This window comes from Pituophis catenifer, unplaced genomic scaffold (assembly GCF_029215685.1).
Source record: "Pituophis catenifer annectens isolate HBS135680 unplaced genomic scaffold, rPitCat1.0.hap2 SCAF_16, whole genome shotgun sequence".
Classification (NCBI taxonomy): domain Eukaryota; kingdom Metazoa; phylum Chordata; class Lepidosauria; order Squamata; family Colubridae; genus Pituophis; species Pituophis catenifer.
The window spans coordinates 21,613,697-21,631,461 of record NW_027256896.1 but is presented as its reverse complement, the minus strand read 5'-3'; the positions used below and the strand labels follow the sequence as shown (position 1 = coordinate 21,631,461).

Sequence of the window (17,765 nt, the reverse complement as noted above, 5' to 3'; positions counted from 1 at the left end):
TGAAACACATCTGAGTCACCCAAGAATTCCCTTATTCTCCCCTTCCCCCAACCTCCCCACTCACCTAGGAGTGCCTTGAAATCTTCCTAAATTAGGTTTAAAAAACCTGCTAAATTGGACTGGATGTTCTGAAGAAAGAGAAAAAAAGTCTAAGAGATGCTGGAAATTCCCTCCGTTCCAATTCTTCCGCCTGATTCTCGATTCAACTTCCTTTGTAAACTCGGAAGGTGCCCAAAGAGGCCAGAAGAGCCGGGTGCTGCTCTGTTCTCTACCCTCAGGGGCTTTCCCCAATTCCCCCCACTACCCTGGCCTGAGAAGGGCCACGGGAGGCCTGGACGTGGCGCTGGTGCTAGGAGGCCCTGGGGCTGCAGAGGCTGAGGCAGGCCAGCCTCCCTGACCGGCTCCTTTCTGAAGAAGTGGGGGAGCAGAAGGGAAATGCCAAAATTGCCTTGTCTTCATCCCAGGCCATCCTAGTTCCGCAGCCTCCCAGGCTGGAGCATCGTCGCACTTCCTCCGGGTGACTCACAACTGGCTGGTTTTCTCTAGGGAGATTTGGAGGCACTCAGAGAAGTTGACAAAGCAGCCCAGGGAAGGGGAATCGGCACTTCCTCTTTCTCGTGCAGTTCAAATGGCCTCTAAAAAGAGGCTTAAGCCACTTCTTGTGGAGAGGGGTCAGGATTAGCTCTGTCCACCCAGGCACGCCACCAACCATACGGCTCACGGATTGGCCTTCCTGCTCGACACCTGGGCCAGAGATCTGCCCCCCCCCACAAAGCCCAAGGACAGCCCTCCAGAAGGACAATCAGCACAGGTTGGGCTGTAAGAAAGGAAGGTGCAAAAATAGCTTTTTTCCTTCTTCAGCTCAAGGTCACCGATGCACCTAAGCCTGAACTAAAGTCTGCCACTGAAGGGAAACTGGGGCTGAGAAGACCCCCAGTGGTGGGGCTTATTTCGATCTGAGCGCCTCTCCCTCAAAGGGAAGGTTTGCGGTCTGGTTATGCTAGAGGCAAGGGACGGTTCCTCCCCTGGAGACCTCCCAAAGGTCCTCAGGCTTCGATCCCTCGGAAGGTTCGGCTTCAGATCTCACCGTCTCCACGCCCTGCTGTCGCTTCTGGTGGTGCGGTACCAGGGGGTACAAAAACAGGAACAGCTGAGCTTATCGGTCACTTTCTGTGAAAGCCAACACAGAACAGCAACTTCCCAGGAATTGGCAACAGGGAGGAGGAGCAAAGGGAAAAAGTGAGGGTGTAAGGTTGGGGGGGGGGCATTAAACCAGCTGGAAGAAAACAGCTAGAATTACGTCACCCGTCTTGCACTCAACCACAAACTGAGCCCTGAGAGAAGAGAGCCAGGCTGGCCCTGTCCACAGCTCTTGAATGCAGCCTTGGGCACTGAGAGAGCCCCACGCAGTGACTGCTCCTGCAGCCCAGAAGGGCAGCCGCTGGTGAAAGATGTTGCTGCTCCCTTAGACCTCCTGGGGACTCTTCAAGCAGCAGCAGCCTCTTTTTCCCCCCAAGTCCGAAACGGCTGCTTTCATGAGCAACAGAGAGATGTCTGCACTGCTTTGAATCGCTTTTCATTTTTTTAAAGAAATAACTTTTATTAAACAGTTTGTCTTTAAAAACAACAGATTAGATTAAAACAATAGATTAAGTCTATGTTTAATTATCTCTTTTTCGTTTCTAATTTCCTGGTTGTGGGGTTCATTCTGCATTTTATCTTCTAATTTTCCCAATTTCTTTTTCTATTTGTTGAAAGTAATTTTTTTCTTTTGTTATCCTTTGATTCATGGTCGATCTCTTTTTTCTTTTTTCCTCCCCCTTCCATTTGACTATTATCGGGTTAAGATCTGCCCAGGTATTCAGTTTTATCTCTATTTCCTCTACGGTTTTTCCTGTTTCTGAATCCATCCAGACCATGTCTGTCCGGGACCATGAGTTATGTGGGTTGGAAAAATACGTATATTGTTTTTATTGTGGGTTCATTTCCTTCCAAATATCTTTGAGATTTAACTCTTGGGTCATTTCAAAGAACGTCTTTGATAATGTTCTCCTTTCATAATTTTTTTTACTTCCTGATTTGTAGTCTTTTTTGGGATCAACCACTGCGTTGAAATCTCCTAATACGCATACATTATCTATTTTCAATTGTATAATTTATCAAATTTGCGGTAATATTCTTTCTGTTGTGTGTTTGGTGCATATATGACTGCAATTAATGTTCTTTTTTGTTTTATTAGTACCTCAATCAATAACGTTCTTCCCTCTATATCGGCATATATTTGTTTGGCTTTTAACCGATCTTTTATATAGACTGTGATTCCTCATTTCCTTACTTCTGTTAGGGCCAAAAATATTTTACCTAATTTAGGGGCTTCCAAAAGATTACAAAAGATTCCAAAAGAATGGAGGAAGAAGTGACATTATTTTTGGTTAACATAAACAGACTAAGCTCACCGATAAAGAGAAGACAAGTAATTGCTAAACTCCAAAAACAAAATACAGACATTATATGTTTACAGGAGTTTCATATGAAAAAAGAAGAAGGTAATCTTGAATTGCTTTTCAGATCACGTTCAAGGCTCCAGAACTGATGAAGCTGCCTCTGAAATGTGGGGATGTTTAAAGAATAAAACCCTGTTAGAACACCTTGACATGAAAAAGCACTTCTGAGAATTCATGATATTTGAACAACTGAGCTCTGCTCTCCAGAAAGCTTTTTAAAGGGCCTCTTTCAGCAGAATGTGTCTCCTGCAAAGGCAGTGGCTGCTGTACGGTTTTCAGCCACCAAAATTATTCCTAAAGGGAGAGATGGAAAAATGGAAACGATGAGGAGGACTTCTTGGAAACGGAGGTGGGGCTGGCAAGAGTAAGCCGATTCTGGTGAATTCAGAGGTTGCTTTCAAGAGGGGAACTGGCTCGCCTGCTCCTTTCCCACCAGTTAAAGCAGACAAATGAAACCCAGAAGGACTCGGATGGTGGCAAAGCTGAACCTGCCCAGGGTCGGCTGCATCCAGGTTTGTGTGACGCCAGGCTGGGAGTTTCTGCCCCACAAGGGTCTCTGGGCAGGGGTTTACCTGCCCCTGCTGGGACCAGCCACACACGGGGGAAGAGGGATGTGAGTTCTGCCTACCCGTTTGGCTACCTGTTTCATTTTCAGAAGGAGCATTCTTGTGTCTCCACTGAAGTGCTTTTCCCGTGCAGGTTCTGCCTTGCGACAGACAACCTATCTGGGGTAGAGTGTGGGGCCTCAACAACTGCACAGCCTTTTGCATGGGTGACAAAATATTGTTGTTTTAAGAGCCGCGTTATAACCTTCAACATGAATTCCTTACAGCCCCTTTTCCTGGGGGAATAGATCCATGCATGCAAGGTCCAAGGAATGTCTCCTGAATCACTTATAAAAACAGGGGGGTGGGCTCGGTGGGTCTGTACCTGACCCTGCACCTGGTTGTACACACACACACACAAAGCCTGGAGGGGGAGCCAATTTGACCTTGGTCTCTCCGGAAAAGCTGGATTTTTCTGAGCGTCTTGAGTGAAAGGTGAAGCCAAGCTGAAAACAAGAGAGGCAGCCAGACTCCCAGCTGTGGCGCTGAGGCCAGAAACCCCCTTGCGGAGAACATGCAGTGCTGTCTGCAGGTGTGAACGCAGATGAGGCGGCCCTGAGACATCCCTGAGCAAGAGGAAGATAGAGACGGAAAGAACCCTTGAAAGCCTTGAGTTGGTTTTGTGGACTGGCTTCACATGAAACTCAAAGTTATGGGTGCTGAGCGCAGGGCCTCCCAGCCACGGTGAAGCCAAGATGGGTATTGAACGCCGGCTCCTCAGATAAGGTGGACAGGTGATAAGATCACAAGGCACACGAAGCCGGCTTTTGGATCAGAGGCTTCGTCGTAGATTCTCTTCTGCAGAGGTTGACAGCTGCCATTTCTGCTGCTGTTGCTGTTACAAGGACGATGCACCCGAAGCCTCCCATGGGCTCCAGGGGACAGGAATTCCAGCTGCCAGTGCAAGGCAGACATGGGAGATGAGGCTTTTTGTCTTCCTTGCTGACTTTCATTTCCTCTGTTGCCTCCATTGACCCCATGGCATCACCAGATGCTCGTCTGTCCTGCAGTTTGAATCCTGTTGGGCTTGAAGAGAGCCTCCCGCTGACCCCTCCACTGAAGGGGCAGCCAGGGACCAGTGCAAGGACCCTGGCTGACGGTTGAAATCCCAGCGAGCCTTGTTCCATCACCGGGTTCCCGACCCAGAGCAAAGAGGACCAAACGAAGCAGCTGCAGGTGCAGATGTGGGAGAGGCTGGCCTTCAGCCAACCACAGAAGCCCAGAAGGCCTTGGGCTGAGATGGAAGGAGCCCTTGGCGGCAGCAATCGGGAGGGCAAAGGGCTCGCTTATGGGGCAGGAGCCCTTGTGCCCTCAGCCTCTGCTGCTTCTGATTTTGAAGAGGAGCTGTGGGCGGCTGTTGTTGCTTTAAGGCAAAAAGGGAAGAAGCCCAAACCTTCCTGGTTGCAACTCGGTGTGCATCGCTCTTCTGGAATCTGTTTATCTGGCCTTCATAGCTATGTGGGCTTTTAAACCGCTGATGCTGCAATTTGGACTCTTGATTTAGAACCCATAAGGCTTATTTCCAGGGAAATGGCCCTAGAATTACAAGATTATTTACTTTTTATTGTCTTCCATTTGTCTTGATCTCTTCAATGTTTAGACAGGGGTTTTTCCTCAGAAACATCAGGCATCTGGAGGAGTGGATCTATTGCTGTCCCAGGTGCCTCCCACAGAGCTGGCTCATCGTCTCCCTTTCACAGGTGTGCTGCTCTGCTCTTTCCAGCTGAGGATAATCTTGGGACAGGTTTCCTTCACCCAGCCATGGACACTCTTCCAGGCAGGCCGCGCAGGGTAGATGGGGCCAACCCCCCAATATCTTGCCAGGTGCTGGTCTCCCCTCAGAGGGTATCAGGGCCTGCTATGGCCAAGCCAAGAAACGTTGGCCACAGGGATGGGGAGACCAAGCGGCCAAGACCCACCACGTCAAAACACATCTGGATTCTGGATCCAAGGGACTCCACCAAAGGTTGCTGTTGGGTTTCAGCTGCTCCCTGCCATGGCCATGGGGCAGAGTGGCCTCCTGCAGCTGAGGACATCTTGGCATCTTACTAGGCAAAAGGTTGCCTCTAGTCCTGCTCGCGCTCTCTCTCTCTCTCTCCCTCCCTCCCTCTCTCTCTCTCTCTCTCTCTCTCTCTCTCTCTCTCTCTCCCTGCAGACCTTCCCCTTGCTTCAGTCCGCTCCTGCTTTGCTTGGCAGAGTCTCCCTGCTGGCTGCTTTCCTTGCACAAACCAGGACCATCCTAAACCGATGTCTCAACCCAGGTCCAAATCACCAGACAGCAGGGAGCTGAAGAGGCTGCCCTTAGCAGCCCCAGAGGGACCCAGGCAGCCCCAGGGGAGAGGTTGGGAGCAGGAGGCTCAGCTGGATGCAGGCCAGACACTCCCGGCACCCCTTCCTCTCCTGCTAGGCAGCCTGCAGAAGATGAGGCAAGACAGAAGGACAATGGTCTTGCCAGGAGAAATGGAGCTTACTTCCTTCAACTGCCTCACAGGGCTCTGCCTTCCTGTTTTCCATGACCCAGGAGGGCTGCCAGCCAGGGCAAGACTCTGCAAACAGCACAACAGTCCCAGGTAGCAGCCGTGGGCACAATGTCTTCAAGTGGCACTTCACTCTTGCTGCCACAGTTTCAAGGAAAGGAAGCACTTTGGGGAAGGGAAAGAGAAGCTGGGGAGGGGTGGCGAGGGGTTTCCTTCACTGCCAAAGAAGACTCTCTTGGGAGCCTGCCAGGCTGCAGAGGCAGAGAGGAGAGCCAACAGATCGAACTCTTCCTCCATGGCTTTCGTGAGCCCGAGGCCAGAAGGAGAGGCTGGCGCAAGATCCCAGCTCATCCCAGCTCTGCTGCTGCTTCGGCTCCAGACGGTCTGAGCATACTCCCAGCCGTGCCAGCTCAGCAAGGCCTGTGAGCTGAGCCCAGCAGGCGCTCCAGGATCCATTCCCATCCAGCCCTGCCCTTCACGGGGAGCAGGCCCTGCCTCCCCCCTGCTTTTCCCAGAGGCTCCTGGAAGTCCCACCTGTGGCACTTGAGGTCCAGCTGCTTGGATGCTTTCTCTGCCCTGCATCCAGAATGCAGCCGGAGCAGCTCCCTCCTGCCGATCTCAGTTGTCGGTCTGTGAAGTGGGAATGTTTGGCAAGTCAGAGCATTAAGCAATCATACGAAAATGTTGGCTCTCTGGTCCTGGGACCGTCATCTGTAAGGAGACCATAAAGCCACAGGGGCCACGGGGCTGGCCCCAGATGACCTCAGTGAATGGGCAGAGTGACGTGGGGGTAGTCACCCCATCTGGTGCCACCGTGGCCTTTTCAGCTGGTAACCAGCACTATGAACTGCAGGCTGGCCGGGGATTCTGGAAACGGAGGCTGCTGAGGCTGTGAGACTCTGTCCTAATTGTGGGCTGACGAAGGAGTGACTGTGAGGAATACTTAGCTGCAACACCTGCATTAGGCACCTTTCCATCTATGTAGTGAAGCTCACTTTTTTCCCATTGTTTTTTGAAAGAGCCACGTCCTGAGGAAGGAGGCAGAAGAGGGACGGAGGCAGCTGCCTGACTCTGAATAAGCAAACTGCTGCCAGCTGACCTCAGGCAGCCTTTCTGCATCATGAGGCTTGGAAAAATGGCTTTGACTTCCACACAAGCTGATTACCAATGTGTCTTCTGGACACAGAGAAGGCCGGTCGGTGCCCTTTCCAAGCTCTGTTCGCTGCCTGGCAAAGGGTGCAGCAGCTTCAGCCCCGTGCCCAGCGTGGCCTCTGCCCCCTTCGCCCAGGAGCGAAAGGTCCCCACAGAGAGCCTTCCTGGGCCACAGAGGTCACCCCTGCCCCACCACTCATTCAGCCCCTGGCCAAGAGCACTTCCCCATCCAGCATCTCCATCAGGAGCTGAGTTCAAATCACCCCCCCTCGGGTGCCCTGGGAGCCAAAGCAGCTGCCTGGGGGGGGGTGTTAGGGTGGTGGCGGAGGAGAGGCACAGAGAGTCTCCTTCTCCTCTCTTCTTTTAATTTGACAGCAATCAGTGCCCAGAGGAAACAGTTTAAACAAATTTGTAAAGGTCTTTGGTGGAAACGATTTTGTCACGCTCTTCTGGGGAAACTGAACCTGGATCCTTTCCAGCAGTAAATGCTTCCAAAGAACAAACACTTTTTTGATGTATAAAGGAGGCGCACTCAGAATCTGAGCAACAGCCCTGCCAGGGACCCCCTTGGAGTGCTTGCAGCAGCCCCTCACTGACTCTCTTTGCTGGGGGGAGTTGCAGGGCGGGGGACACGGGCACCCAAACTCCTTGAGACTTTTGAGTGTCTGATGAAAGGCTTATTATTATGGCTGGTTGCCCAGTCAGCTGGATGCTTAGCCTGCATTTGGCATTTTTGTCTGCTTATTGAGTCTGTCCTGGGATAGGCAGATGCCTAATTATACTAAAGGTCTCCTCGCAGGATGTGAGCTGTTCCAAGCTTTATTGTTATTATTGGCAGCATGGGGAGACCAAGCCCACTGCTGGATCCGTATTGACTTCTCTTTGCTTGCCTCTTGCCTTGCTGTCCTAACGAAGGTGCACAAGACCTGGGGCTTCCCGGAGCGTGTCCAGGCCCCAGGCCTGCTTAGCGACCCACATAAAGAAGCCCAGCACACCTCCCACCCCAGGCTCCATGAGGGTTCAGTTGTTGCTTGGATGCAGCATGCAGAGCCCGCCTGGATCCCGTGCAGAAGTGGATGGCCATCACCGGCCCCTTCCCTCCTCCTGGCAGCGCCTTCTCCATTGCCCAAGAAAAGCTGTTCAGCTGGAACAGCTTGGCACATGGCCATCGGGGTGTGCCTGGCTCTGGGCCAGAACGTGCTTCTTACCCAGAAAGAGTGCTGCTTCCAGAGAAGCTGGGGGGATAATTAAGCAGAAGAGAAAATCACACAATAGAGCTGCAGGCTGTGTTCACACAAGCGTTGCCCAACAAGTGTTTCGCAGGCAGCGCCTTGCTGGCAGCCTCGATTCAGGGGCTCCTTCCGACAACTGGATCCACACTGCCCCAAACTCCGACCTCTCTGCCTGTGCCTGGCATCCGCCTCCCCCTTCCGCAGGAAGGCCAGGACGAAGGTCCCAATGACCCAGGCAGGAGCAGGGAAAGCACACCATAAGGAAATGCCCTGGGCACCACGGTTAGGTTTGCTGTAGGGTGCCCCTCCTTGCTGGCATTCCACGTTGCTTGAGTCAGGGACAAGAAAAGGCAGATCTTAGCTTGCTGGGTTTTTCTCGGCATCTAATTGGGGCCATTTCATCAGTTTTTGCTTCAGTTTTTAAGAAAAAAGTCCACACCAAAATGTGCGTATACCAGAAATGCACTTTTCATCAGGCATTTTTGTTTTCAGTGTTGTCAAGTGTATATGCTTCATGCAAAGTGTGATTTTCAGGAACAGATCAAAACTTGAAGAAGTAAGGGTATTCTTTTCCTTCTAACTGAGCTTTGCTGTTGGTTCAAAAAAGTGGAATTAGCTATGTCTAATTTAATTCAGATTAATTTCTCCCTTAACTCTAGTGAAGAGAGCTGTACTTTCATGGAAGTTTCTGTACAGATTAAACTGTGGAATCCTAACGAAAGGTGTCAAAATGAGCGCCTGGTGAAACCCTCTGAATGCTGGAAGGTTTGCAGATCGAGGTCTAGGCTGTGTGAAGATCCTGCTCTCTCTGCCCAGGGACCTTCTGAATGATCAGGCTTTGCAAAGGCCTGGAGGAGGAGGAGGCCCTGTCCCAACGCAGGGCAAAGTGAAAGAAACTGCTGTGGAGGAAACAGAGACTCTGCCATCTGATCTGGACCAGAACTGACCGGCTGAGACAGGCCACTCCCCAGCTCTAAGCCCCAGATCCTGTCAGAAGCCCAGGGGGAGCAAGCTTTGGGCTCACAAGAAAGCCTGAGGTGGGTCCCAAAAATCTGCATGCAGGTGGCAGGAGGGGACCAGGGTTGGACAGGAGTTCTGGCAGGCCTGACTCAGGACCCTTCATGGCACAGGTGGTGCCAATGGTGAAATCCAAATTTTTTTACTACCGGTTCTGTGGCCGTGGTTTGGTTGGCGTAGCAAGGGAAGGATACTGCAAAATCCCCATTCCCTCCCCACTCCTGGGGGAAGGATATTGCAAAATCCCCATTCCCTCCCCACTCCTGGGGGAAGGATATTGCAAAATCCCCATTCCCTCCCCACTGGGGCCAGCCAGAGGTGGTATTTGCCAGTTCTCCGAACTGCTCAAAATTTCCACTTCCGGTTCTCCAGAACCTGTCAGAACCTGCTGGAGTTCACCCCTGGGTTGTGCCCACCTGGGCCTGCACAGCTGGCAGACATCATTATGAGTTCTCAGCACAGACCACAGCCGAACAAATGTATGTGATCTTCTGCCAGAGAATTGGAGAATCCCTCCTGCTTTCCTGGCCATTCAAACCTCTGCATTGGACGAGGAGGGCTGGGGAACACCCCAGCGAAGAGACCCACATTTCCAGCCAGGTGAGAGGCAGCACGAAACGAGGGCAGGGCAGGACAGGGCAGGGCAGGACGGCAGCCCTGATGCCAGACAGATCCTTTATGATCCCTGGCATGACTTTGCCCTCTTTGAACCAGGTTCTGAGGACTTTGATCTTTAGTTCAAGCAAATTCAGGTTGTGTCGCCCTCAATCAGCCCAATTCTCTCCCCAAACAGTCAACTCAGTCCATGCTCTGAAACAGACACCCGCAGGGCTTCCTCCTGTGCAAATGTGTCCCCCCCCCGCGTCTCCCTTTGGGCCTTTTCCAAGCCCTGCTGAGGAGGGGCATCATTGGAGGTCCCTGCCCTGCACAGAACTTCTCACCAAGGACCCATGTTGGGTGCACCTCAGAGGAGTTGCCGAGGAGGGTTTCTGCATTCTCCCTGCAACTTGGGGGCTAGAGGATCCAGCATCCCGGCTACCCCTGGTCCCCTCAGGACTTTGGGGGCAGCAAGGAAAGCTTTCTACCTACCTACATCCCCCCCACCATCTTCTTTAGCCAGCTTGGCTCTTGGCTCAAATCAAGCGGGTGCCTCTTCCTGGGGAGCCACGCAGGGAAGCCGTGGGAGCTGGCAGTCTGTGGCTCCTTTTGGGAGGCTGGGACGGACGGACACCCAAACTCCCCCCAGGCCTGCTCCTTCCACAAAAGGCTCCTGTCCAGCTGTGGGACTATTTTTGCCTGCTCGTCTGCGTCCTCCCTGCCCCCCCCAAGATGTGGGATTTCTCCATGGCCTTATTTGGACTCGTGCCTTCCACTTCCCTCTTGTGGGAGGGCCATAAAATTGCTGCGTGGAGATACTGTCAGAGCAAGTTGGGAAGAGGACGCTCCGTGCTTGAGCAGCCGTGGCTGCTGGGAAGGGGCGCAAGAGGAGGTGGTGAGCCCCATCCTCCCAGCACCGTCCCCCTTGGGTTCCTCTACGAACGGCAATGCACACATAAAGTGAAGTGGAGCTCCCGCACTTGGGGCGCAGGCGGTAAAATTCACCCAGGCAACCTTAGGCCAGGCCTTCCTGGCTGGGGACAATGGGCTCTGGAATGCTACCCACCTGGAGAGCCCCAGGGAAGTGGAGCTGCTGCCCTCCAGCTACTCGCTCTGGTCGACTTGGGCCGCCGGCCAAGAGCTGAACCCAGAGGGCTTCTGGCGCCCAGCATCCTTCCCAGGACAAGGCAGGCCAGGAGAAGGAAGCCGAGAAAGCGCCCACCGCAGGGGGCCTGGCAGGGAGCCAGGAAGGGCCACGGCAGGAGGGGTCATGGAGGACCACCTGCAAGGAAGCTGATCTCTGCCTTAGCAAGCCAGCCCCGAGGGCCACGTGTGCCTCAGTTTACTCATCCAGGAAGCCAAGCAGCCATTTCCTCCAGGAGGCCTGCAACAGGAACTCCGCTGAACAGCACCAGCTCTTGCTTTCTCTTCGTTCTCATTTGCACTCATGACAGGACTGCGCCCCAAGTTAGCGAAGGAAAGATCAAGGAAGGGGGGGGGGCTTTGGGCTGGCTTGCCCACGGCCCCCCCCATTTGTTTGGAGGAGGGGTTACGCCTTCTGCAAAACAAACCCTCCCACTCATGAGGAGCCTGCTGAGAAACGTCTGCACATGGGTGGCCATTTGGCCTTGGCCTGGCTTCCCATCCGCTGGCCACAGGGGGAATGTAGACAGTCACTTTGGGGGGGGGGCACACCTGGATTCTGAAGCTCCCCCCACCCCCACTGGCATACCTGCAGACGCGGCCCATGCCTCTCTGGGCCAAAGGTGGGATCCTTTGTGACGTTCCCGGAATCTGACTCAGCCGGGACCAGGGGCCAGATTTCAACCATGACTCAGAGACTATTGTGGTGATTTCACAGAAATGCAATTTGCCACGTCATGCCATGAAAACTCTTCCCCACTTGGAGGGCTGGACTACAATTCCCAACGTTCTCAGCTGGGGTGGCGGGCAGGCCCAGCCCCACCACCATTAGCCCACCCAAAAGCCTGGGCAGGTTGAGAGCCAGAGACCTCCGGCTCAGCTCACGTCCAGCCCCCTTGAGCCCCTCTCCTTTGTCTGCTGCTGGGCACCTCCCTCACAGAATGTGGGGGGGATCTTCCTGAAAACACAGCAACACTCCACCCCCCCCAAAGTTTGCCGTGTGTTTCTGTGAAGCTGCTGATTTCCCAGGAATTCTTTTCGGCCACTGTCTCAACACGATCAGCTGCTTTCCTGGGAAATCAGCGGTCACAGACAAGTCAACTTGGGCAGCCGGGCTGGCAGGGATAAAAAAAAGGGACTAATTGTTTAAAAAGAAGTCAGAGAGAGATAATGGAGGACAAAGATAACACCTTTTGTATCAGCATCAGAAAGGAAACTGAGTCAACAAAGGATGAATCACAGCCAGTAAGCCAGGATTGGGGAGGTGGGTCCCCAGCTAATTTGGATGGGGGAGGTTACAGAGAGTCATTGGGGGGAGGGACACCCATCATTTGCTCAACTCCTCTGCCAGCTGCAGACTTCCAGGCAAACTCAGCTGTGGCTCCCCCAAAGCCCACATCAAGGGAAGAGAAATAAATCCCCCTCCTCCTCTTCCTGTGGCTTAAACAGCTGCCCACCTCCAAAGAATAAAGTCAGTGAGCTTTTCTAGAGAGGAAAAATGCAGCAGCCACACAATGAGGCCACCCAAATACTGCAACTCCCAAGAAGCTCCAGGCGGGGGGTGGGTGGGAATGCCTGGTCCCATTAGCCGCTTTCAAGGGGTGTTCTGTGAGGGGGGGGGACAAGGCTCAGCCTTGCAGCGCTGCGAGGGAAGCAGGGAGGTGACCCCCTCCTGGGCGCTTGGAAACTCAGCGGTGGTGGCGAGTGGGGGATCAGTGGGCAGAGCGAGAGGCGAGCTCCTCCTCAACTTTTCCAGCTCCACCATGTGACAGTGGTGAAATGTAAAACGTTACTTGTGGGCGTGGCTGGGTGGGCGTGGCCTTTTTTAAAAATTATTTTTAAAAGCATTTTTTTCTACAACCTTGAGGTTACAAAAAAAGAAAAGCTTTTAAAAGCCTCTGACGATCCCAGCTGAGCCGCACGATCATGAGGCTTTTTTTTTTCTTTTAAAAGCATTTTTTCGGCTGAAGAGGTTAGAGAAAAAATGCTTTTAAAAGTAAAAGAAAATAAAAAAGCCTCTGAAGATTGCGCGGCTCAGCTGGGCATGGGGGGAGGGGGCAGGGATTTTTGCTACCGGTTTGGTCCGAACCGGGAGCATTTCACCCCTGACGTGATAATAATGGGGCAGAAGCCAAAAGGTTCCTCAAGAAATGCCATTTTTCTGTTTCAGGAGCCAGGAAAGAGAGTCATCAGTTTCCCCCATAGATTCATTGGAGGAGTTAATTTGAATGAGCTGTGGCTGAAATTCTATTCACCCATCTCTCTCCCATCCCCCACTAAGAAAAATGAAAGGAAGGACAGGATCAGTAAGCTAAAATATTTTACATTCCTCTGAAATCCTTTACACAAAACTCTTGACGACATTCCTCCGTGTCTTCACCTAGAGCAGCCCTTCAGATGTAGGCAAAAAAATTCCAAATTCTGTATTTGTAAATCCCCACCCCTAACAGACGTGTGTGTACAACTTCAAGTTAGAATTATTTCGCAGCAGAGACACACAAGTGGAATATTACATTTGAGGGTGCTAGGAGTACAAGTGGCCAGCTCAGCGAGGATTCCCACATGCCCTCTAATCAAAGGAAAGAAACCAAGAAAAATGAAATGGCGAAAGGCTGACAGACCAGAAGAGTTCTGTGTGTGTGTGCGTGTGCAGGAGCATTCATGGGGGAAATCCCTCTGCAGGTCCTTGAGAGGCCTTTCCTGGCCAAAGCCGAGAGCGTTTGGTGGAGATCCATCCCAAAGGAGCTGGCATCGGGGCTTTGCTGCAGGGGACCTTCTGCTGGCAGCAGGTGGGACAGAACCAGCCCCCAAGGAAAAATCCACAGCTCCTTCCGAAATGTCTCCAGCCCCACGACCACTTGATCACTTGAACGTTTCTTTAACGCTGATTTATTGTTTCAGAGAATTGGGCGACCGGCTGCGCTGGGGAGATGAGCAGGAGGCCTCCAGCAATGGGTCCCTCCGGCTCTCACCTGGCAACGGCTAGGACTGCTGCCTGGGGTCTGTGAAGGCCTCTGACTCCGCGGGCAGGGACTGGACAGTGCCCACGGCAAGGATCCTGTCCACGGCCACGGGGGGCACCAGGGTCAGCGACTCAATGCTCAGGCTGTCCGTGGAAATCAAGGAGATGGTCGGCTGCGGGGCAGGAATCAGGCTGGGCGACCAGGTGGCCGTCTCCACTTCGCTCCTTGAGTGGTTCTTGCCAGGCTTCAAAACTGGCGGCAACGAGCGATCGGCTGCGGACAGGTAACCGGATGAGGAGGAGGGCAGAGACTGCTCCAGCGCGACCGAGTCGTCTGTGGGACAGGAGGAAAGGGCAGCGCCCGTCAAGCTCGGAGGGAAGGCGGCCAGGCGACCTGGATTCGCTTCCCTTGCCCAAAACCCGGGAGGGTTTGCCTGGCACACTTAGGCAATCTAGGCCAGCCCTGCCCAAACCTGGATAAATGTTTGCTAACCCAGGGCTGGCTCACCGCTCTCTGCCCTTCTCTTCCCCATCTCACAGGTTTCTCCCTTCGTTTAAAGCTTTCTTTAATCTTGGAGCCGTCTTTTTTCCTTGATGCTTCCTAAGAACGTTTGAACTGTGCTTAACTTACAAAGTGACTGTTAATGGTCCTGATCTCCACCTTCAGCTCAGGTGACACAGAGATGCCTCTCTCTCCCCAGCCATTTAACAGTCTGACTTTAACATTGAGGTCTTAATGCATTATTGCCTGTGCATCTGTGCACAAAGTGCGGGTGTCTGAAATACATCCTTTAATTTTAAAGGCTCTAATCGACAGGAAAAGGGCAGTGCTTTGGGCCAAGGTTTCCTTCTGGATCTAACCCTGCCTGGTGGGCCTCAGCAACACCGATCCCTTCCCCAAAGAGCCCCATACGCTCGGCAGAACCTTTGCTTGGCAGGGAGGGCACCCACAGACCCCTCCCCCAGGGGAGGGGGAATTCTGCTCTGGCAAACCAAAAACTTCAAACGGGGGAGGGTCAAATCAAGAGAAAAAAAAACAGCAGAAGGCCCAGAGGGCAGAGGGGCAGAAGGCGACTCCTGGGAAGCCTAACCATTTCTAAGAGGCTCCCAACCCAGGAAGAGGGGCCCCTTTGCCACCCTTCTTCTCCTCTCACAGCAAGGAGAGCAGACGCTCCAGGCAGAGGCCTCTGGATGAGGAAGGGAGCACCTGGCCTCAGCAGATGGGGAAGGCCTTCTGGAATCCTTGCTGAGGAGAGGGGGAGCCCAGGAGGCTGAGCTGCTGGGACCTGGAAGCTACCCCCACCAGGTCAGGCCTTTGCCCATGGCCAGCGGGGGGGGGGGGGGAGGAGGAGGGGGGAGTGCAATGAAATTCCGGGGAAGGCTGCTCTCAGCCTGAGCCCAGATCTCTCTTGCCTCCCCTTGGCTTCCTCTGCCAAGGCCAGCTGCTGTCCAGACAGGTTGGCTTTGCTGCTCCTGGCATCCCTCCTGCCAGGGAACTGGGCCATCTCTGCTGCCTGGCATGCCAGCAAGCCCGGCCCTTACTTATCAATGAAGGCAATCTCGGTTTCATCAGACCAGGAGGACTGATCGGTTGATCGATGGAATTGACTTACAAAGCCTTCCCCATAAATTAACACCGGCCCTTCCAACTGTCACAACCTATCACCAGGAAAAGACCAAGGACCAGGATCCCACGAGGCCTGGGCCTTTCTGGTGGCTTCATGGCCACAGCTGCCCAGCCACGGATTCGGGTGCCAGGAACAGGGCGGGCTGGGGGTTGGGCAGCTCAATGTCGCTGGGTCAGGCCCTCTGGAGACCGGCTCAATGAAGCTAGAGCAAGGCCAAAGACCCTCATCTGGGCAATTGGCTGAACGGCCAGTCACCTCTCAGCCCCCAAACACATTTGTGAGCCCAGGAGCAGTTCCCAAGAGGGAAGGCCAGGCGTGGCAAGAGGGAAGACCCGGCTTTTTCAGCCATTCACCTGCAGCGAATATTTTTCTTGCTGGGAAGAATGTCTCCGGAAGAGCTGCACGACCCCTGACCTGAAACTGGGGTGCATTTTGTCAGCTGAGGCACGAGGCTGGGAGAAGGGAGAGGTCTTGGCAGGAGGCCCTCCCCATGGATTCCCCCGCTACAAGGGGTAAGGAAAATTGGGATTTCAAAATTAAAAGATGGGAAGAAAGCCACCCTGGGTGAAAGCAGAACGCAAATAAAACCAAGCAGCCAACACACTGCAGAAGGAAAACACGGCCAGCACCCAAGTTGGAACTTACAAACAAAAGGAAGCTCCTCTCATGCAAACCAAACCGGTGGCTTCAATCAAGCCACGTTTGAAGTTTTCAGGTTCCGCTGAGTTTACCTCCAACCAGGTTGTGGCAGGAAGAGAGGCTCCCTGGATGTGACCCACGTGCCGGTTCCTCCCATGGCTTTGTCAGATCTTACCAGACACACACCCCCCCACCACCACCGCAGAGACCTTCTCTGCCCGGAAGGGGAAAGCTGCCTTTCTTTCAAGGAAGGTGGGGGGAGAGGAAAAGGCCCTGAGATGGGGAGGAAGGCATTTTGGGGCGGGAGGAGGAAGGGGCCACCCGATTAGCAGGGATCCGGGTGCGAGAGATGCGTGCACGAAAACACATCCACGAAGACACCTGCCTGAAAGGGCTTTGCCAGGACGGGGGCCACGGCTGCTGGACGGCCTAAACCCAGTGTCCACCATGACTGTCAGCCTCTGAAAGACTAAGCACTCTGCGGCGTCCTTTCCTGCCCGGCCTTACTAGAGGGAAGCACAGGGAGATATCATAGGAAGCCTTCCACAACTGGAGCGGGGAGGGGGGAACGACAGGAGGAAGGAAACAGGAAGCAGCACACGTTAGAGTGACAACAACACAACTGCCTCCAAAGCAGAGACCTCAGTGGCCCAGCGGCGACTGTGTCCTCGACCTGCCTTGAGGACGGGGCCCCAAGACAAGACCAACCTCCCCACTTACAAAGGAAGCAAGTAAGCCTGCTTTTTCAGAGATTTCAGCAACAGAGCCCTCGTTTCACGACTACAATAAATTATATGGTGGAGAAATTGATCCTTTCACATAGCAGGCCTGAAATCCTACACCTGGAATACAAAGCTAAACGCATGGCTTCATTTATTTAAACCAAAAAGACGACACAGGGAGCAGGATAAAAAAAAGGCTGGGACAAACACTGAATTTAGCATGCTAAACAGCCTGGAAAGTTATGGGGGGGGGGACAGGCAAGAGAGGAAAAGGAGAGAGGGAATGCACTGATGCTGCCTCCTCCTCCTCCTGTTTTGTGAGGCCCGAAGCTCTTCCCAACACTGCCCGCGGGGAGCTCCCACCAGGATCTGCTCTGCCTGGTTTCAGCAGGCCAAGCTCGCCAGAACTCTTGACAACTCCTGTGTGGTTACACAACCCAGCTGGACTAGCTCTCTGGACAGCCCCAGATGGGCCTGGGGATGAAGGCCAGAGACCGCCACCCCTCAGAGAGGGAGGAGGCCCTTTCCTGTGAGACTCTGAGGGGCAGCCTGGCCACCTCTGCTGCCCCTTCACGCTCACCTGTTAAGCAGGCGTCCTCAGGCCACCCACTCCATTCCATAATGGGATTGTTCTGAGGCCTTGACTGGGAAAGCTGCTGCAACCAGCTGACGTTGCAGGTGGACTTTGCTTCCCCACAGCTTGGGCAGCGCACAAAACCGTCCGGCCTGGTGCCACCTGTCCTCGGGCAAGAAAGGCCGGTGGGGGAGAGCGAGGCAGAGACGCAACCCCCAGTGGAGCCACCTCGGCAATCGTTTTTCTCTTTGTTCCACCTTTTTATAAAAATGGAAGCAGCACCAGGGACTTTACGGCAATTCTCTCCAACGGCCACCTTGGTGAAAGCGAAGGACTTTGGGAAACGGACTTTGATCCAAGTGAAAGCACTAAAATCCCCTTCTGAGCTTTGCAGCAAATGATCTCTTCGTAAATTGAAGGGACTTTCCTGGGTGCCCGAAGGAAAGCTTCCTCTTACAAGTTTCTAGGGGCTATTAAGAATTTTCCCTGAAGGCTACTCAGGGAGTAGCCAGA

The 17,765-nt window shown here is 53.4% G+C and overlaps 1 protein-coding gene across 5 annotated transcripts in view; it reads right to left on the bottom strand.

Annotated features, from left to right (window-relative positions):
• Nucleotides 1–13,034: 13,034 nt before the first annotated feature.
• The window catches only part of CLEC16A (C-type lectin domain containing 16A), a 38,059-nt gene continuing 33,328 nt past the window's right edge, over nt 13,035–17,765 (bottom strand). For 3 of the 5 annotated variants that reach the window (XM_070954918.1, XM_070954919.1, XM_070954921.1), the window contains one exon: nt 13,035–14,023. In XM_070954918.1, the coding sequence (XP_070811019.1) occupies nt 13,710–14,023 (314 nt within the window). In that variant the 3' untranslated portion in view covers nt 13,035–13,709. Of the gene's footprint in view, nt 14,024–16,341; nt 16,463–17,765 lie in introns of all 5 variants that reach the window. The other 2 variants (XM_070954922.1, XM_070954920.1) reach the window with 2 other exon arrangements.